The sequence below is a fragment of the Chrysemys picta genome, chromosome 1, assembly GCF_011386835.1.
Source record: "Chrysemys picta bellii isolate R12L10 chromosome 1, ASM1138683v2, whole genome shotgun sequence".
Lineage (NCBI taxonomy): Eukaryota > Metazoa > Chordata > Testudines > Emydidae > Chrysemys > Chrysemys picta.
This window is the reverse complement of record NC_088791.1, coordinates 79,581,331-79,603,111: the sequence shown is the minus strand read 5'-3', so window position 1 is coordinate 79,603,111 and position 21,781 is coordinate 79,581,331. Positions and strand designations below refer to the sequence as shown.

General features: G+C 38.9%; 1 protein-coding gene across 7 annotated transcripts in view; it reads left to right on the top strand.

Annotated features, from left to right (window-relative positions):
* KITLG (KIT ligand) overlaps positions 1–21,781 on the top strand; it is an 89,746-nt gene that overhangs the window by 36,688 nt on the left and 31,277 nt on the right. For 4 of the 7 annotated variants that reach the window (XM_005279125.5, XM_042859839.2, XM_024106953.3 and 1 more), the window contains 2 exons: positions 2,791–2,898; positions 21,099–21,161. In XM_005279125.5, coding sequence (XP_005279182.2) covers positions 2,791–2,898; positions 21,099–21,161 — 171 coding nt within the window. Of the gene's footprint in view, positions 1–2,790; positions 2,899–9,584; positions 9,727–21,098; positions 21,162–21,781 lie in introns of all 7 variants that reach the window. The other 3 variants (XM_065560393.1, XM_065560398.1, XM_065560375.1) reach the window with 2 other exon arrangements.

Below are 21,781 nucleotides of genomic sequence, written 5' to 3'. Positions count from 1 at the left end.
TATTCCAGGAAAAGGCGTATCGTTAGTCAGGAATAATTAATTCTAAAGTCACACCCTACCTTAATCAGGATTAATTTTCATGTGTAAAGCTCTTGGTAACTGCAATGGGAGTTGCGCTATTGTCTCTGAGAGTAGAATTGGCCCTTTTACTTTGATAGTAGAAGTGGTGCATTTTGAAGCCAAATACCACCTGTTGCCTGTTTATGGTATTGTCACATTTACTGCATTTTTTTAATAACAATCTGGTGCCAGGCCCAGATCCTGCTGTCCCATGGAAAAATCCACAGAAAGAGCCCTGTTGAAGAGAGAATCTGAGGTTCTCCTCAGTTTCCTCCAAGTTCTTCAGTTTTGAGGGCAAGGTAATTCTCATTCACAGGAAAAATAATGCCTAGCTCTTATATAGTGTTGTTTTATCAGTAGGTTTCAATGTGCTTTACAAAGAAGATTAATAGCCTTATCGCCATATTACAGATGGGGGAAACTGAAGCATAGAGAGGGAAAGGGCTGCATCCTCAAAGATACTTGGGTGTGGCAACAATGAGTGTTGCAATATCCAACTTTTAAGCACACAGTGGACACTAGGCTCCCTGTACAATGGACAGGGAGAGATAGGTGCCTAAAAAAGGGATTTACAGAAGCCAGTAAGCAGAGCAGGGAGCAGCCTGCGCTAGCCAGTAGGAAATGTTGGAGAGGGGTGCGGCCAAGTCCAGCACTTCAGAGGTAGTTAGGTGCCTAATACAACTCGGAGGGAGAGAGCCTTCCCAAAGAGGAGGTTCCCCCGCCACCCATGAATGAATGGTCAGTTAATGTTCACTTGAAAGCTAGGATGAATGATTTTAACCACTGTTTATAAAATAGTTGCTATTATGATCTGTTCTGTTTAGATTCTTATACTGCATGTATCCTCACCATGGTATCTGAGTGCCTTCCAATAATGAAGTAAATTGGTGCATAATATCTCTCATGTATCACTCCTCTCTATACAGCTCCCTAGAGAAAATTTTCATGTATTGGATTTTTTTTTCTTTTTTAAAGCTAATGTGCTCTATACTGTTTGAAGACAAGGCTGAAAGAAGAAGTGAGCTTTTCATTTAGCCTAGAAAGTGGAAAGGTTTGAGGGAAATCTTAGTTCCTGGAGGAACAAGTTCCATAGTCCCAATGGAGGCTCAGTCTCCTGCACAAACAGGTTTTGCCCTTGCCTTTGTCTGTGACAGATAGACAGTTCCATTGTGCCAGGAGTGAAGTTCCAGAGTTTGAGGCAGTCTTTTGAGTCCTGAGCTCAGATCATCTAGCCCACTGAAAATAAAGATCTACAGCTTAAACTTGTCATGGGGTTCTACAGGAAGCCAGTAGTGAGCAAAGTACTGGGATGATTTGCTTGTCACAGGTGTTGCTGAAGATGCAAGTTGCTGCATTCTGCACCAGTTGGGACTTTTCTCAGGGCTGAGTCTCTCAAACCTAGGTATACTGCATTGATGTATTACAGATGGGAGGGAACAAAGACATGTACTACTGAAGCCAGGTCCTCCTCTGCCTTGCTGTGAGACTTCTAGCCAACTGGAGAGGACAGAGTATTGTATGGACACTGCTGCATAAGAGCTCAGTGTTGGTGAGGGGTCCAGAAGTACTCCTGTGCTGCATGTTGACTTGATGTGGTATGTGTGTCTCCAACTAGTGGAGTCTATACCATGGATGTAAGCTTTTAAGAGGGTTTCCTTCTGCCAGTCTGTATCACCTTTTGTCTTGCTAGGGTTTAACATCAATCTGCTCCTCCTCATCCATCTGCAGATTGCAGACAGTTATTTGAATGGTACTGGCGTTATCAGTCCATGAAGTCCAACCATTCTTCCTAGCAGCTGTATATAAATGTTGAATAAGTTTGCCTGGAGAATCCAGCTGTGCAAAAAGAAAGATCTGATGGGCTAAGAAACAATTTTCCCATTAGTACTTTCTAAGTGTATCCTTCCTGGAAAAAGTCTAATCATTTAAGTGTATTTCATATGACCCCTGCCATGTGGACGGCGAATAAAGTAAACTCTGGCTGACTCTATAGTAGGTTTAGTATCCAGGTTGTTTACTGGCCTGTTGAAGATGTTGCAACTAATCTTCACATATGAAAGCCACTATTGCCAAAACACTTGATTCTATCACACAAGAATCTGTTCAAGATCCTGTTGCACAAAAATCCATTTATGGCACATAAAGTAGTAATTTTTGTCTATTTTCCCATGCTAAATGCTAACTTCTCAGTTAACGTGTTCATAGTTTTTTCCTTTTTGAAACTGGTTAGTATTATCCATATTTTCTGCACTTTAGATGAACATATATGTAATTATTGAATATATTTGAAGGTGTATTATGTTTTGCTGCATTTTGACTTCCATAAGGAGTGTTGTTTTCCAGAGATTTCAGTTCTATGGCTAGTTATTACTAGAATGTATCTGTTGGAATGGAATATACTGTACATTTTAATGATCCGGGATGAAATTTAATGAAAAGATCTGACTAGTCAGCAATAACCTGATTATGCTGCTAATTGTGTTAAACTGAGTATCACAATCAAAGTTTTTGTTCGTGTGTGTTCTTGAAGCACAAAAGCCACTGTACTACCATAAAGAGCTACTGTCATCCTTGTTTTTTTTTTAAGTATAAACAATGAGGCAAGTAGTCTTTTCTTCCCATCTTTATAGCCAAAACAATGTTTCGAAATCATCTTGTTTTTCACGTTACTGTCTGTATTCGGTATGATTTTGAAGATGTTTATCAGATAAATATTCTTTTTTTATATAGACTTGGATTATCACTTGCTTTTATCTTCAACTGCTCCTACTTAATCCTCTTGTCAAAGGTCTCTGTGGGAATCCAGTGACAGATGATGTGAATGACATTACAAAACTGGTAAGTGACTTTTTAAAAAAACTCTTCTTAAAATATTAAACAATGGAAGGCAGTAAGGACACCTAAATTTTAAGGAGAGATTAAAGTAAATATTTTGATACCTTTTGAATAACTGAGACCAGAATGGTGAACCAGATTGGTGACCAAAAGGGTTTAGAACTGAAGGATGTTTGGCCTATCTGAAATAAATTGTTGGTATTGGCCCAGTTTCTACAATATCCCTGTTCACATAATTAAAAAAAACACCTTTACATTAGATGCTTTTGTTAGCAGGCTTAGCAGATAGTTCAATAAGGATTCCCTCTTCACCCTTAGATTTGGTCCAAGTCACAACTGAAGCAGAATAGGGAAGAGTGATCATGTAGGATCCTTTTGTACCAGTTTGTGTTCAATAGGACTTCATTCTTCAGGGTTGTCAGGCTGGCACCTACTTACTAGAATTAAATTCAATTAAACATAAAAATGATTTAACTGTTAATCACATGAGTGCAATTTTCAGCTAAGTATAGATATAAGGCCTTATCCTTGACTGGTTTCATCTGGTGCAGCTCCATTGGTGTAATTCATTGACTGGAACTATGCTGATTTCCAGCAACTGAGGATCTGGTCCATAGCTCTTAAGTGTTCAGCAGTAAAAGGCAGTAAATATCCCTTAACAAGCCCTATCATCTAGAACTTCCCTTCAGTCCAAATTGTTGCTCTGATATGATGAAATGGTTGCAAGATCATTGTTAAGGTTGCATTAAATACTTCAGTTTCTAGACTTCAGTGTGATGTTGCTTGCATTTAGTGCTGGCACATCTCAGATGTCCTTATCCTGTTTGGGCAGTTCATATCCATCAGGCACATAGTGTATTCTCCTAACTCCTCAGTTTGTTTTCTGTGGTCCTTCTCAAAAACTTAATGCTTCACCACAGTCCCCTTCAGCTTAATTCCAAAATATTTAAATGTTTATTCAGGATAATAGTTTGTATTTGAAGAACATTCTGCTTTGTTTCCTCAAATGTTGTAAAAGTATCTTTAAATAACAGAACCGATTATGAGGGTTAGCTAAATAAAGAACAAACTATTTTGAAAGAAGATCACCACCAATTTTATGAATTGTCATATTTTCAGATGGAATAAATCTGTTCGCTCTTCCAATTTAACAATATATAGCTTAAAACTAAATAAAGCATAAACAGAGAGCAATAAATTTGCATGCAATATGAGCATTCACACTGTTTTCCCATGATAGCTCATCTTAAAAGGATGCTTAGTTTAAAAAACTTCACTCCTATATGAATTTTGTTATCTACCTCTGTTACAAGAGCTAGCACCTAAGGACTAGACCCTGCAGGTGGAGTCATGCGGCAGATGACTGTGCCCGTGTGGTGAGTGGAATTTAGGCCTGGGAGTAATACAAAGACTTAGAAGGGAATTTTTTTCTATTTTTTCCAGTTTGCTTACTTGTGTATTCTCTCCCCTTTATGGTCAGTTTGTGTGGGTGTTTCACACACAAGTCATCTCTATAAAACCACAAAAATGGGGAGCAGGACTTGGAGATAGGTGTCATACCTTAAACTACTTTAACTCTTTTTTTAAAAAATTAGACTATTACGTGTTGATGGTGCCCTTTTAGGTATGCTGCACTATTGACAGCTCGGCACTGGGAATGGCATGGATGGGGCTTAAACTACAGTGGTTTTAGAGCCTAAGGTTTTGTCTAAACTACCGGGGTAAGTTGACCTAAGTTACACTATTCCAGCTATATGAATAACGTAACCGGAGTCGACGTAGCTTAGGTTGACTTACTATGGTGTCTTCACTGTGCTGTGTCAATGGGAGAGGCTCTCCCGTTGACTTATCTTACTCTTCTCGGGGAGTTGGAGTATGGAGTCAACCAGAGAGAGCTCTGGTCTCGATTTAGCGGAACTTCACTGGACCTGCTAAATTGACCCCCTGTTGCATCAATTGCAGCAGCATCTATCTCCCCGGTAGTGAAGACAAGCCCTAAGTATCATGGGCCTTATATTAGTTGTGTGTGTGTGTGTGTGTGTGTGTGTGTGTGTGTGTGTGTGTGTGTTTTAATACACACACACACACACACACACACACACACACACACACACACACACACACACCCTGTATACAAGCGTGGAGAGTAATTCATATTGAGCACTGTTTGTTCAGACTACAGCAATAGCAAAGTACAGTATTACACAGAATACTTCAAAACTGTTGATTTGTTGCATTTATTTTATATTCATTAACATTTTATGATCTAGAGATAGTGTATTATTAATGCATACAAATGTAGATACTCCAAAGAGTTAAGTGATCAAACATTCAGTTCCGGCATCATTAAAGTATATAAATCTTTTAACTGTAAGCATTTTGGTAACATTTATGCACTTCAAAGCAAAGTATATGAATTGAAATGAAAAATGCCTCTGGTTATCACTGGTTGCAGGAGATTGAGTTACAAAGATCAATCATATGTAAGCGGGGAGCATAATAAAGTCTGTTGTTTTTTTTATTATTTTTATTGCTGAATCACCTAGAAGCCCCAGATATGGACCAGGGCCCCGTTGTGCTAGAAGTCTACATAGTGAGTTTCAGTTCTGATGGCATAGATTTGCCTTATTTCTTCATTGACCCAAAGGAACTTGTTTCAGAGTTCCACATTATATACCTTAACTGTTCCTTTCTCACTAAAACAGATCGTAGTTGCTCGGATGCCACAGGAGCTAATGCTAAATGCACAATTATATCTGTTTTGCCTTTAGTTACTTTGCTGTTTGTGTACAAGGGCCAAATTCTGCTTTTAGTTACATTAAATGTAACTATCAGTAAGTGTATGCCCTTCAGGGCTCTGTCCTAGCCCCCCTAATCATTTCCCCCTATGTTCTACCTCTAGGTGCTCTTATCCACAATTATGGCTTTAACTCAGTTTGTCTTTATGCTGATAGCTCATCAGTACAGAGGTAGATTTGTAAATCATCTTACATCATCCAATCTAGTATCTTGACCTGTCATTCTAACCTCTCATCATGAATGTCCAGACATCAAATTAAACTCAATATGGCGAAAACTGAGTTCTTGATTTCTCCCACCCGCCAAACCCTCTCATCTCCCCCTTATTCTCACTCACTGTGGAGAACAATGCCAGTCATTCTGGCCCATTGCTTGGGTGTCATCTTTGACTCTGTCCTCTCACTGAATCCTTATTTTCAGGCCATAAATCTTGCCATTTTTTCCTAACATAGCACCTCTAAAATCTGTTGTTTTTTTTTTCCTCTGTTCACACAGCCCAAACTCTCATCCACGCCCTCATGTCACACCTTGACTACTGCAACCTCTTCTTTCCTGGCCTTAACTACTGCAATCTCTCTGCTCAAGTCTATTCAGAATTTTGCTGTTAAAATAATCTTGGCTTGATGTCCTGACCACATCAACCCCCTCCTTGAGTCTCTCACCTGACTCACCTTCATCTCCAAATCAAATATACACTTCTTGGCTTTGCCTTTTAGAGCCCTTCAGAACTTAACCCTACCCAGCCTAGTTGTTCTAATAACCTACTGTGCTGTCAACCCCTGCCTTTGCTCTGCCAGCGTTCTCAGACTTTACCACCCACCAGTCAGTTTCTCCCTTAATCATCTCCATGGTTTCTTTCATGCTGCCCCTTATGCATGGTAAAAATGCCCGGTTAAAATCTAAACAAGCTCTCTTATGTTCCTTCTACTCTCGCCCAAGACTTATCTCTGCCATGATGACCACAAATGATCATCATGGCTAGGCAGGTGATGAACTACGACTATTCCTCTTCTCCTTTCTTCTTTTTCCTACTCTATACCTCTACCTCAATTAGATGGAATACAAATGTAACTAATTAAGATGTGCCAATTCTTCACTGGATGAATTTGCTTGTATGTTGCTTCCCCATCCCCTACTGTTCATAAACTTCTGTTAGATTCTAAACCCTTCTGGGCAGAGATTCACTCTTTCCTGTGTTTGTAAAGAGACCAGCATAATGGGGACACAGTCCCAAATGCGGTCTTTGGGCATTACCGTTACATAAAGACTTAGTAGTAATTTGGAAGACAATGGAGTTGCTCAGGTATAAAGAGTCAGAATGCATGTATAAAGTGCCTTGATCCTGGCTGTTGGTCTATAAAACATTTTTCTAGTCTACTAAACCATATTTTATTCTATTAACATAAAAATATAGCATGCAGTTTGGAAATCAGCATTTTAGTACATATGCTATACGCCAGCACTCTACTATCAAAGTAAGGAATGAGGAACTTCCTGTAATCTCTGACTATGTGGAATGTTGGACTAATCAAGTTTATATTGAGTAATAGACTGAGGATCACATTTTGCTGTAATAAAGTGATGCAACCATTGGCTTCAGTGGTGTTAGTCTGGATTTACACTAGCATATCAGAGCAGAATTAAGCCCCCCCCCCACTCTTTTTTTTTTTTTTCAGTCTATAAATAATTGCATGGGGAACATTTACCAGAATTTAGGTCAGTGGGCATATATCACCATTGACTTCAGTGACAGCAGGCGCAAGTCAAAAGAGATTAAGAAATTATATATTTGTCTATATAGATAGTATTTTTTGTGATTTAGATATATTTTTGAAGTCGCTATAATCTAGTATTGCAACATGAAGAAATACTCTATAAAATGCTCCTAAAAAGCACAGAATTTAAATGAGCAAAAGTGCTTTCTTTTTAAAGAAACCTTAACACAATTTTTAAGCTTTTTATTTAAATACAGTTTTCTCTGAGATTAGAGTGACAATTTTAATTTAATATTCAAAATTTAATCCGTGGGAGGAGAAGTGGGTATTAGAACCAGTTCAGTCAGCCCTTTTTTAAGGGCATTTGGAAGCCATAATTTCATGGCTATAGAAGTAATTTTTTTAGAGAGAATTCTTTCTACACTGCCAATCATCTGGGCTTTTATTTTTTTGTATTAAGACATCATAAGGGAAATGCACTCTGTTTGTGGAGCAAATATTTCATGTTACAAAATATAATTGCAGCACCCGTCAATAGTGGTTGTCAGTGTCACTGTTACTATGGTAACTTTTTTTTCCCCAATAGAATTTTCATCAAGGTCACTATACAGCACAAATAGAATTTATCTATGCAAATAAGAGGCTCCTTCTGTTAGGAATATAAATCTTACATTTTCTTGTCTTATGTATTCTACTTATTTAAAAAGTTTTTCAGTTGGAGGCACAAGTAATATCTGGTATTTGCAAGACTCCAACCATTTAAACAAGTGGCTTCAAACACCTCACCTATGGATTCTGTTTTTTCTATTTAATATACTTATGAGCCCTGCATGGAGTTTTCAGACTCTGCAGCATTTAAGTTTTCATATTTAAAAAAAATGTTTCGGAGGCCTGATCGATGTAAGGCAGCTTATGTCAATCTAATTATGTCAGTGTACACCCTACAGCCTTGCTCTCGCCAATGTAAGTGCCCTACTACACCAACGTAATAACTCCACCTTCACAAGAGGCGCAGGGCTTATGTTGGTGTAGTTAGGGCAACGCAGTATCCCTATAGACACTGCGTTACTTACATCTATTGGCTGTCATTTTCATCAATTCCCTTCCTCCTTCCCTCTCCTCCCCCCCGGCTCTTGGCTCCCCACTGGGAGCATGGCTGCACCCGGCCGGGAGCTCTGCACCCGGAGTCAAATGTGGATGCCGGTGGGGGAGCCAAGAAGCCCTGTGTGGCTGCCCCGTTCCCAGTGAGGAGCCAAGAAGCCTGGTGCAGTTGCCCCATTTCCGGCAGGGAGCCGGACTCCTGGCAGAGAGCTGCATGCAGAGCTGCGCACTGGCTTTCTGCCCCCCATACAGTCCCTCTTAAGTCGGTGGTGCTGAGGACATGAATCACCGACAGGAGAAGGACAGTGTGGATATGAACCACTGCAGTAATTAAGTTTATAGTGTAGACATGTCCTAAGTCTTCATGAGTGAGAATAGTATAATTAATCTAGTATTGTCTTCCTGAATCTTCAGACAGCCATAAACTCTGAAAAGTGTGAACTTCCCAGCTAATATTAATTTAATTGGGATGTTATTTTAAGTCTAATGATGAGGTTTTAAAAATGTCTGTATTAACTATTTCATTACTGATCATTTTTGCAGATAGAATGCAGGAGGTGGCAGGAATAAAGCCCCAGGGGGTGGAAAGTAAAAGCTGCTGTAGGGAAGGAAATGTAGAAGAAAGCAAGGAGGAGAGATGCTAAGGCAGGAAGCAAGGAGGATGGGGTAGGAATAGAAACAAAGGACAGAAATGATGCCCTTAAGGGGAGTATATTTTCCCATTGAATGAGACAATAAGGTACTGATCAAATGACTACGTTACTACTTCAATGACCTATTTTACTTTTGATCTTTCTGAAGACTTCCATTTGATGTCTGTGGGTTGTTGTTCTGTGAATTCAAAATATTAAAATCCTAAATGTATACCTTATCCCATGGACAGAAAAAAAATGGAATTTAGCAATCTGAGAAAAATGAATTTGATACCCTTGACTTTAACCATTCTGATTTATGAAACTAATTTTGTTAAGACTGACATATACTGTACCACACTAGGGATTTATAATGTTGTTCTGTGATTACAATTTATATTAAGGTTATTGAAACTTTCATTTTTGCCTTTTTGATTAACAGGGCTGCAGATGAAATCACTTATATTGCACCATGAGACCATTTACATATTATCTAAGGATTTCTCAAAGGTCAAGGAGATGTGTCTTGGAAATTCACGAAGAAACTAAAGTTCTTGGCTTTTTACAGAGATTAACATCTTATAGTTAAGGCTGGTCACTTGTCACAGAATTTTGCCCCTCCAAAAATAGTCAGATGAGTCATAACAAACCCTGATAAAATCAGGGGGTTAAATCCTGGGCCCACTGAAGTCCATGGCAAAACTCCCATGGACTCCAGTGGGGTCAGAATTTCATTAAGGAGTCTTGACTCCGCTATGATCTTCATAAAATGATACATACTTCACCCCAACCCCCCTCACTGCCTTGCACTTCTGTGTCCCAGATAGTTGGGAAGCAGAGGCAGCTCTTGAGCTCTCTGCAGAGAGCTCAGGCAGCATTTCCGATATTTGCAAGGGACCCAGACAGCAAGACAGGGTGCTATAAAAACAGGAAATTCTGGAATTGGTGACGTCACTGACCTCTGACAAACAATTACCCCAATTACAGAGCTTGAGCTGAATTCTTTTTTGCATCATTCTTATTCCAAGATGTTTTCAGCATGTACAAACAGTGGGTGATCTATAAATGTCTTATGTTGCAAAAGATACTCCACGTGCATCAGGATTATCCATCAAAGGAGTTTCACCCCAAACTCTAAATTTCTCGTGTTATAGTATTAACAGTATTTCAACAAAGTGTGTGTGTTTCCTTTGAGTTTTTCGCACAAAGAATCGGGGAAATGTATGAGCTAATTTTTATAAATTAAAGTAGTTTTAAAACGGGAGCTAAGCAGCTAATACATGTTTCTCATTTAGAATTTGTTATAAAATCACTTTTAGCCTTTTAATGAGTCCCAAGATGAAAAACTTTCAAGTTCTTTCCCAAAATGAACTTGAATCACAATGTTTATTATTCCATTTTGTTACCTAAAGCAATACCACTGGGGAGCACAAATTCATTAGTCTGATAATTTAGTAACTGAGCTAGATCTCACTTTATTTTCCAGTAGATTTTGATAAATCTAATTATGGAAATAAATTGGTATGAGAAGGCTGACCTGGAAAGGAGGCTTCCAGCATAAGTGGACAGTGTGGTTTCTGCCAACTTAAAGGGGTGGTGCAGGAGTGTCTAAACTAGAGTAGGGTTAAAAAGCAGAAAACAAAGCTCAGAATGCTTGCATATTGAACTTAGCTGTTTGCTTATCATAGCCATAACTTCTGTGAAAAAAATGATTTTTTCAGGCTTTTGTAAGGAGTCATAGTTGTCAGTCCAGCCAACCTGCTGCTCCGCAAGACTACCATAAATATTTACACATTTTGCTTTAAATCCAGTCCAAAGTAGTGGATTGTGAGGGAGTGACAAGTTTTAAAATGGTTTTAATTATTTTTGGAATGGATAATATACTTTATCAAACAAGAAACATTAGCTAGAATTTTATGAAAATGTTCATGTTTACATTTGGTGATTTGTGACCTCTTTCTGCTTTTAAACTATGGCTAATGGCTATTTAATACTGTTCTAACGTAAAATCAGCTTAAAATATGGTGTGTTATGACTTCTGTTTTATTTAAAAAGGAAATGTCACATTTTTAATTTTTTGCCATGAAAACCACCAGCCTTAAGTATGAGCAGTAAGATTGCTGCTCTTGATAATCTATGTGGCCACCAGAAAACAACAGCTGGGTTTTCAGGTATAATTGTAGTATGAGGTGATGAAAATTCTTGGAAGATGGTTCTGCAGTATCAGCACTGTCAGTTGAAATCACTGTGGAGGGGTGTAGATATGTGTAAACTATAGAAGTGTGAATTTATAGAGAAATGTAAATAGCTACTATGCAATTATCAGATGTGTAAAAAGTTGCCATTTAGTTCCATTCAGGGTTTTCTTTTTCTTTGACTTCAAAATTCTCAAAATAGCTCATGATAAAAGGACTTTTCAAAACCAAAGCTCTAATATTGGATCATTTCATTGCAGAGTTGCACATAACATTCCATCCTTCTTGTACTCTGTTTTTCTGCTCTGTGTGGCAGGGTACTGGAATTTGTATCACCTGTACAGCATTTCTATCCCTTTTCCTATATATTTTTTTAAACTATATTTTTAAAGTCAACTTTTCGCTTGTCTTTCTTGACAGCATTCAACTGAATATTGAGACTCCCTATGTGACCTGATAGTGTCCATAACAACCGCCAACAGATGGTGTCTTTACTTGCTTAATTTATATAAATAGGAAACTTTGGGCAGATATTACAACCTGGCCCTGTATCCACTGTATGGCCACCAATCTATAGTAAGTTGACCCCCATTACTGTGCTTCGAAGCCAACTGGGTTTGGCCTAGCTCTGGGTCCCTACTGTCTTTCTTTCAGATGTGCGGTGCTGCTGCCCAGTCATCTTATATCCCAAAATCTGAGTCTCCTGCATCCCCCAATAACTTTCACATGCACTCCTAAAGTTCCACCGTTCTGGGCTTCTAGTTTAACTCCTTCAGGGACAACATGGCAGGAAAGCAAGGAATACAGGCTTAGTAAAGGAGTTTTACTTTTAAAAGCACATGAGTTACACAAGTCCTGAAATGCACCCTCCCCTTGTCAGATCTCATCCCTTCTGTGAGTCTGAGGTTTGTCACCATTTCAAGCTAACCAGAGTCACTTCTGCAAGTCCTCCTTACATGTGATGATAGTTGCCTTCCCCCTACCACACACCTGCCAGAGCAACACCCTGCTCTTAAATACCCTCAGATAGATGCTAAGTCTACAGTACAAATTTACAGCAGAGTAGCTGTACCAATGCAGCGGCGACACTGTAGCGCTTTTGGTGAAGATGCTCTAAGCCGACGGGAGAGGCAGTAGCTATGTCTACATTGGTGCTTAGTTATACTGAGGTGTGGATTATTCACATGCCTGAATGACATAGTTGTACCAAAGTAATTTTGTAGTGTAGACCAGGCTCAGTTTCCTTGTGATGTGCTCCACTGGGATGCTCCAGCCCCTCCACCAATCATGCTCGCCCTGCATTTGGATCCCTGTGTGTGGGTTTTTTTTTTTTTTTTTTTTTTTTTTTTTTTTAAATCTCTTGGGAGTGGGTCAGCAGTTCAGAGGCAATCAAGTTGCTGGCTCCTCATTGACAGTCCTTCAGTGAGGTATCAAACACTTTTCCTAGACAGGGCAGCTGTCTGGAAAGCAATTCCATAGGCTTGCCTTGGGCAAGTTGAGACAGATGTTCAACACATAATACAAAATGGAATTAATAATTCGATAAACATATCCTACTCTATTTTAGCAGGGAGCTTGTCTCCCCATATATCTGTAAATTACCATGCCAGCCTGGGGCAGAGCATAGTTCCATTGTCTTCAACTGTGCTATGCTATTTTAGGCCAGTGAAAGATCTGGCCCACGGTGTTTAATAAATAAATCTTAGTAAAAGCTCTCTGGTTAGAGTGAGAATGTATGCTCTGGTTTGGCCATCCCCAAATTCCCCTTTTTAGTTACAAATTCTGCAATGTTTTTCTGATCTACAATCAATTCTAGAGAAAAATGTCTAATGATAACCTGGGATCTCTAGGGGGTTTTCTTAGGATGTGAATTCTCAGTAAATCTGTAATCTTGGCCCTTTATTTTTTTTAATTGTGCATGAAAAGTGCTTGACAGGCTTTGATGCCAGTAAAGTAGACTGTATACATAATGCATGTCAATTCTTGTAGTGTTCATTGATGTGGAACAAATTTAATCTTGAACTGACCTTTTTTAAAATAATATACTATTGCTGACAGTGCCAAGTATCACCCTGTAGATTACGTATGGGAAATTTTGCACCAACAGAAGTGTCTTTGCTGTTTAAAATGCTGCTAATGCTGTATCCTTGAGCATAGCAAATAAACTGGAAAGGAAACTAGAATATCTGTTAATGTGGCATGATGTGTGGGTGTGCTATTAGAAAGGAAAGCATAAGATAACAAAAAAAAGAGTGGGAGAGGGTTCAGATTAAGTAAATCAATTTTAAAGAGGAAATAAAAGTACCACCATTATCTTTAAAAATAAATCAAAGGCAAATATACTGCAACACTATTTTTCTAAAGTCACATTCTACTGAGTCAGCACCTCAGAATCAAGAAGCAAAGGGAAATAGATATGGACATATGTATGGTGAATTTAGAAGCATCTTTTCAACCTCTACTTTTGGAAGGTGCATGTGCAAAGAAAGTAAAAATCAGTCAAAATATACAGATTATATAAGGGTCAAATTATATAAATACATAAGGGCATGAAGGTGATTATTCATGCACACACACACACATATATATATAGGGGAATGATGGAGATCATCAAAGTGGGAGGCTCATGGCTCAGCCCATGACGTGAATGCAGTAACATTTTGAACTTATTTAGGAATAAGTATTGCTGCTGACCAGAACCATGTGTATACAGTGACTGCTTTGAATTTTTTTATATAGTTAGAGCGATTGCTAGTGCAAAGGATTCAATGAGTGAGTGTGGGAAATTAAATGGTATTGCTACAGCAGCACTCAGAAAAGGAAACTTTTCTAAGTAAAAGTGCCCATAACAGAATGACTCTTGTTCACAAGAAGTGAGGATGCTTTTCTGAACAAGGTTTAGGCCCAGTTAAAGCATTCAAGCATGTGTTTACATCCAATAGACTTAATGGCTTTGAAACACATGCTCAAAAATGAACATGCTTTGCTGAACTGGAGCGTTAGTGAGCAGGATGCAGGCAATTTCTGGTTTAGTTTTTTTAATTGATTTCCCCCCCCTCCCCTCCCCAGGAAAATTTCTCATTCAGGGTCTACCTGTTTGGGCATTACATGTTACTTAAAGAATGACTGTTTCACTTTCCACATATAGATTTCAGATATTTCCGGAAGTTCAGTTAAAAGATGGAAATGTAGATAACTAATAACTCAGACTCTTCTGAAGGATAGTGCTGATACTAGTCAGGTGATACCGACAGTAGAATTACTGTACCAAATTGGATGAGGAATGTGGGCAGAGCCAAGCAGCAACAGTTCAAATGTTTGTACCCCAATGCAAGGAGCCTGGGTAACAAAATGGAGGAACTAGAACTACTTCTGCAGGAAGTGAAACCACATATTATAAGGATAACAGAAATATGGTGGAATAGTAGTCATGACTGGAGTATAGGTATTGAAGGTTACGTAAAAAGAACGAGGAGTCCTTGTGGCACCTTGGAGACTAACACATTTATTTGGGCATAAGCTTTTGTGGGCTAAAACCCACTTCCTCAGATGCATGGAGTGGAAAATACAGTAGGAAGATAGATAGATACACAGAGAACATGAACAGATGGGGATTGCCATACTAACTCTAATGATACAAATCAATTAAAGTGGGCTATTATCAGCAGGAGGGAAAAAACGTTTGTAGTGGTAATCAGGATGACCCATTTCAAACAGTTGACAAGAAGGTGTGAATAACAGTAGGGGGGGAAAATTAGCATGTGCCAGCAATGCCCCTTTGCCATGTACATTGGCCAAACTGGACAGTCTCTACACAAAAGAATAAATGGACACAAATCAGACATCAAGAATTATAACATTAAAAAACCAGTCAGAGAACACTTCAGCCTCCCTGGACACTCAATTACAGACCTAAAAGTGGCAATTCTTCAGCAAAAAAAACTTCAAAAACAGACTCCAACAAGAAACTGCAGAACTGGAATTAATTTGCAAATTGGACACCATCAAATTAGGCCTGAATAAAGACTGGGAGTGGATGGGTCATTACACAAACTAAAAACTATTTCTCCATGCTAATTGCCCCCTACTGTTACTCACACTTTCTTGCCAACTGTTTGAAATGGGCCATCCTGATTACCACTACAAAAGTTTTTTTTTTCCTCCTGCTGATAATAGCCCACTTTAATTGATTTGTCTTGTTAGAGTTGGTATGACAAGCCCCATCTTTTCATGTTTTCTGTATGTATATATCTTCCTACTGTACTGTATTTTCCACTCCATGCATCTGATGGAAGTGGGTTTTAGCCCACGAAAGCTTATGTCCAAATAAATTTGTTACTCTCTAAGGTGCCACAAGGACTCCTCGTTCTTTTTGCTGATACAGACTAACACGGCTACCACTCTGAAACCTGAAGGATATGTGTTGTTCAAGAAAGACCGAAATAAAGGCAAAGGTGGTTGAGTAGCATTGTATATTGATGATGAGGTAGACTTCAAAGAAATTAGAAGTAATGGAATGGATTAGGCAGAGTCTGTTTGGGCCAAACTCACTTTGGGGAAGAAAGCTATTAGAGATTCCTCTGACATAGTACTTGGGGTGCATTATAGACCACCAGGATCCAATTTGGATATGGACAGAAACCTCTTTTAATCAAATAAATACTATTGGGAATTGTGTGATTATGGGGCCTTCATTTCAAGAACAACGTAAGAACATAAGAATGGCCATCCTGGGTCAAACCAAAGGTCCATCTATCCCAGTATCCTGTCTTCCAACAGTGGCCAATGCCAGGTGCCCAAGAGGGAATGAACAGAACAGGTAATCATAAAGTGATCCATTTCCTGTCACCCATTCCCAGCTTCTGGAAAATAGAGGCTAGGGACACCACTCCTGCCCATCCCGATTGATGGACCTATCCTCCATGAACTTATCTAGTTCTTTTTTGAACCATGCTATGGTCTTGGCCATCACAACATCCTCTGTCAAGGAGTTCCACAGATTGACTGTGTGTTGTGTGAAGAAATGCTTCCTTTTATTTGTTTTAAACCTGCTGCCTATTAATGACATTTGGTAACCCCTAGTTCTTGTGTTATGAGAAGCAATAAATAACACTTCCTATTTCCTTTCTCTACACCAGTCATGATTTTATAAACCTCTATCATATTCCCCCTTAGTAGTCTCTTATCATCCCTTTCTTAATTATTCTCAACATTGTTAGCTTTTTTGACTGCCACTGCACATTGAGTGGATGTTTTCAGAGAACTATCCACAAGGACTCCAAGATCTCTTTCTTGAGTGGTAACAGCTAATTTAGACCCCATCATTTTATATGTATAGTTGAGATTGTTTTCCAATGTGCATTACTTTGCATTTATCTACACTGAATTCCATCTGCCATTTTGTTGCCCAGTCACCCAGTTTTGTGAGGTTCTTTTGTAGTTCTTCGCAGTCTGCCTGGGACTTCACTGTCTTGAGTAGTTTTGTATCAACTGCAAATTTTGCCACCTCATTGTTTACCCCTTTTTCCAGATTATTTATGAATATGTTGAATAGGACTGGTCCCAATACAGATCCCTGGGGGAACACCACTATTTACCTCTCTCCATTCTGAAAACTGAGCATTTATTCCTACCCTTTGTTTCCTATCTTTTAACCAGTTACTCATCCCTCTTATCCCATGACAGCTTACTTTGCTTAAGAGCCTTTGGTGGGGAAGCTTGTCAGTCTTTCTGAAAATCTAAGTGCGCTATATCCACAGGATCCCCCTTGTGCACATGTTTGTTGACCCCCCCCTCCCCAATGAATTCTAGTGGATTGGTGAGGCATGATTTCTCTTTAAAAACCACATTTACTCTTCCCCAACAACTTATGTTCATCTATGTGTCTGACAATTTTGCTCTTTATGGTAGTTTCCACCAGTTTATCTGATACTGAAGTCAGACTTAGCGGCCTGTAATTGCCAGGATCACCTCTGGAGCCCTTTTTAAAAATTGGTTTCAAATTAGTTATCTTCCAGCCATTTGGTACAGAAGCGGATTTAAATGATAGGTTACAAACCACAGTTATTAGTTCTGCAATTTCACATTTGAATTCCTTCAGAACTCTTGCGTTAAATCACCAGGACCAGATGGTATTATTACTGTTTAGTTCATCAATTTGTTCCAAAACTTCCTCCAATGACACTTCAATCTGGGACAGTTCCTCAGATTTATCATCTAAAAAGAATGACGCATGTTTGGGAATCTCCCTCACATCCTCAGCTGTGAAGACCAATGCAAAGCATTCATTTAGTTTCTTCCCAATGGCCTTATCATTCTTGTGTGCTCCTTGAGCAGATATAGATTGGAGGACAAGTGCTAATAATAGTAGGGCCAGATATTCCTGGATGTGATAGCTCACAGATTTCTTCAACAAATAGTTGCTGAACAAACAAGAGGTGATACCATTTTAGATTTGGTATTGGTGAGTAGTGAGGACCTCATAGAAGAACTGGTTCTAAAGGACAATCTTGGTTCGAGTGATCATGAGTTAATTCAATTTAAACTAAGAGGAAGGATAAACAAAAACAGATCTGCAACAAGGGTCCCTGATTTCAAAAGAGCTAACTTTAAAAAATGAAGGGAATTAGTTAAGGAAGTGGACTGGACCGAAGAACTCAAGGATATGACTCTGGAGGAGGTTTGGAATTACTTTACGTGAAAGTTGCAGAAGCTCTCTGAATCCTGCATCCCAAGCAAGGGGGGGAAATCCTAAGCAAAGGTTGCAGACCACCCTGGATGAGCAAGCATCTCAAATAGGTGATTAAGAAAAAGCACAAAGCCTACAAGGAATGGAAGATAGGAGGGATCAGCAAGGAAAGCTACCTCTTGGTGGTCAGAAAGTGTAGAACTACACAAAGTGTAAAGAGAGAACTGCTAAAAGCCAAGCAGAGTTGGACCTTGCAAAGGGAATTAAGACCAATAGTAAACATTCTATAGCCATATAAATAGAAAACAAGGAAAGAAATGGGACCCCTAAACATTGAGGATGAGATGGAGATTAAAGATAATCTAAGCATGGCCCAACACATACTTTCCCTCAGTTTTAATAAGGCTAATAAAGAGTTTAGGAGTAGTGGCAGGGCAACAAATGACCACGAAGATATGGAGGTATAAATTACCACATCCGAGGTGAAAATCAAACTCAAACAGCTTAATGGGACTCAATTGGGGAGCCTGGATAGTTTTAATCCAAGAATATTAAAGGAACTGGCACATGAAATTGCAAGCTTCCAAGGATTTGTAATCAATCTGTAAACTTGAGGGTCGTACCCTATCACTGGAGAATTGCAAATATAATACCTATATTTAGGAAAGGGAAAAAAGTGGTCCAGGAAACTACAGACCTGTTTGACCTCAAATGTATGCAAGGTCTTGGAACAAATTTTGAAAGAGAAAGTAGTTAAGGACATAGATGTGGACAGTAAATGGGATAAAATGGAACATAGTTTTACAAAAGGTATATCATGTCAGACTAACATGATCTTTTTCTTTGAGAAGATGACTGATTTTTTTTTTTTTTTAGAGAAAGGAAATGCAGTAGATCTAATCTTCTTGGATTTCAGTAAATCCTTTGATACAGTTCCACATGGGAAATGGGATTAGTTAAACTGAAGAAGATGAGGATTGATATGAGAATTGACAGGTGGATACGGAATTGGTTAAAGGGGTGACTACAACTGGTCATTCTGAAAGATGAACTGTCAGGCTGGAGGGAGGTTACTAGTGGAGTACCTCAGGGATCGGTCTTCGGACAAATCTTCTTTAACATTTTTATTAAATACCCTTGGCACAAAAAGTGAGAGGGTGCTAATAAAGTTTGCAGATGACACAAAGTTGGGATGTATAGCCAATACAGAGGAAGGCCGGAATATCATACAAGAAGATCTGGATAACCTTGTAAACTGGAGTAATAGAAATGGGATAAAATTTAATAGTACAGAGTGCATTTGGGGACTAACAACAAGAATTTTTGCTATAAGATGGGGACTTATCAGTTGGAAGCAACAGAGGAGAAGAAAGACTTGCATGTATTGATCGATCACACAATGACAATGAGCTGTTAATGTAATGCGGCCATGAAAAAGGCTAATGCAGCCTAGGATGCATCAAGTGAGGTATTTCCAGTAGAGACAGGCAAGTGTTAGTACTGTTATACAAGGCACTGGTGAGACCTTATCAGGAATACTGTGTGCAATTCTGGTCTCCGATGTTTAAGAAGGATTAATTCAAACTGGAACAGGTGCAGAGAAGGGCTACTAGAATGATCCGAGGAATGGAAAACCTACTTTATGAGAGGAGACTCAAATAGCTTACATGTTTAGCCTAACCAAAAGAAGGCTGAGGTTAGATATGATTACTTTCTATAAATACATCAGAGGGATAAATACAAGAGGGAGAGGCATTATTTAAGGTAAGCACCAATGTGGACACAAGAACAAATGGATACAAACTGGACATCAACAAGTTTAGGCTTGAAATTAGGTGAAGGTTTCTAATCCTCAGAGGAGTGAAGTTCTGCAACAGCCTTTCAAGGGAAGCAATGGGAACAAAAAACCTAACTGGCTGCAAGACTGAGGTTGATAAGTTTATGGAGGGGATAGGATGATGAGATTGCCTATAATGGCATGTGGCCCATTGGAAACTGCCAGTAGTAAAAATCCCCAACTGCCAGAGACAGGACACCAGATGGGGAGGGCACTGAGTTACTACAGATAATTCTTTCCCAGTTATCTGCCTGGAGATCTGGCCCACATGCTCAGGGTCTAACTGATCACCATATTTGGGGTCAGTAAGGAATTTTCCCCTGGGTCAGATTGGCAGAGATCCTGGGGGGTTTTCACCTTCCCGTGCAGCATGGGGCAGGGGTCACTTGCAGGTTTAAACAAGTGTAAATGGTGAATTCTCTATAACTTGAAGTCTTTAAAACATGATTTGAGGACTACAGTAACTCAGTGAGAGGTTAGGGGTCTATTTCAGGAGTGAGTGAGGTTCTGTGGCCTGCAATATGCAGGAGGTCAGACTAGATGATCATAATGGTCCCTTCTGTGCTTGAAGCCTGAGTCTTAAACTGTCTGCTCTTTCACAGTATTACCATCTTAGATTGTGCCTTGAGATGACCTCTGTGAATAAGGTCAACATGGATCTGTGAAGAGTAGGGAGATAATGGAAAAGCAAACAAGGGGTCACCAAATGAAATTAATAGGCAGCAGGTTTAAAACAAACAAAAAGGAAGTTTTTTTTTACCCAACGCAGAGTCAGCCAGTGGAACTCTTTTCCAGAGGATGTTTTGAAGGCCAAGACTCTAACAGGCTTCAAAAAAGAACTAGATAAAGAGGATAGGTCCATCAATGGTTTTTAACCGGGTTGGGTAGAGATGGTTTCCCTAGCCTCTGTTTGCATGAAGCTGGGAATGGGCAACAGGGAACGGATCATATGATGATTACCTGTTCTGTTGATTCCCTCTGAAGCACCTGGCATTAGCCACTGTTGGAAGACAGGATACTGGGCTAGATTGACCTTTGGTCTGACCCAGTATGGCCATTCTTATGTTCTTATGTACACAATCCCTAAAAACTGACTTAAGTTATTTGCAACTGATAAGTAATTTCTAGAAATTGTGTTATATACTTTATAAAATGTATATTAACTACAATGACTAAAACAAAGCCTTCATTTTCTTACCAAACACTAATATATTCTTTATTACCTATTTGTTCTAGGTTGGAAATCTTCCAAATGATTATATGATAACCCTTAGGTATGTTCAGAAGACGGACACTCTGGTATGTACAATCACTTGAAATCAATCCCAATAAAATAGCCAGGCAATGATGGCTGCAGCTCTGTATGTCTTGGACATCAGTGCTTCAGTCACAAAAAATCTTGCTAGTTACAGAAATCTTGCAAAACCTTTCATTTTTTTAGACCTTTTCTTTGGGAAATAGATTTCAATCATTATCCACTTTATTGAGTGGGAATGAGGAACATATTGTTTAGATAAATAACTTGTTTTTATTTATGTTGGAGAACATACTCTACAATGTTTTGTGGCAAGAACATGTGCTTTATTAGCATTTCCACAATATGTACATAAGAAGCTGCTAAAAGAAATAGAAACATCCAGAGACTGATTGTTTCAGTAACTGTTTCCTTAATGAAGCTGCTGAGGGATTAGGACAATATTGTATTTCACTCACATAATGCTTTGCATCACTCTTTTTTTCCTGCATCATACTGTAGTTTATAACCACTCTTAAAATATGCTTTTTTAAAAGTTTATAAATCATGTGATGATCTAAAGAATACACACCTGGAAATATTGCCTTAGGGTGATCTGATATTAGTTCTGGTTTTAAAGTTTCCCTCAAATGGCCTACTGTTCATTTTATGAAGGATTACATTT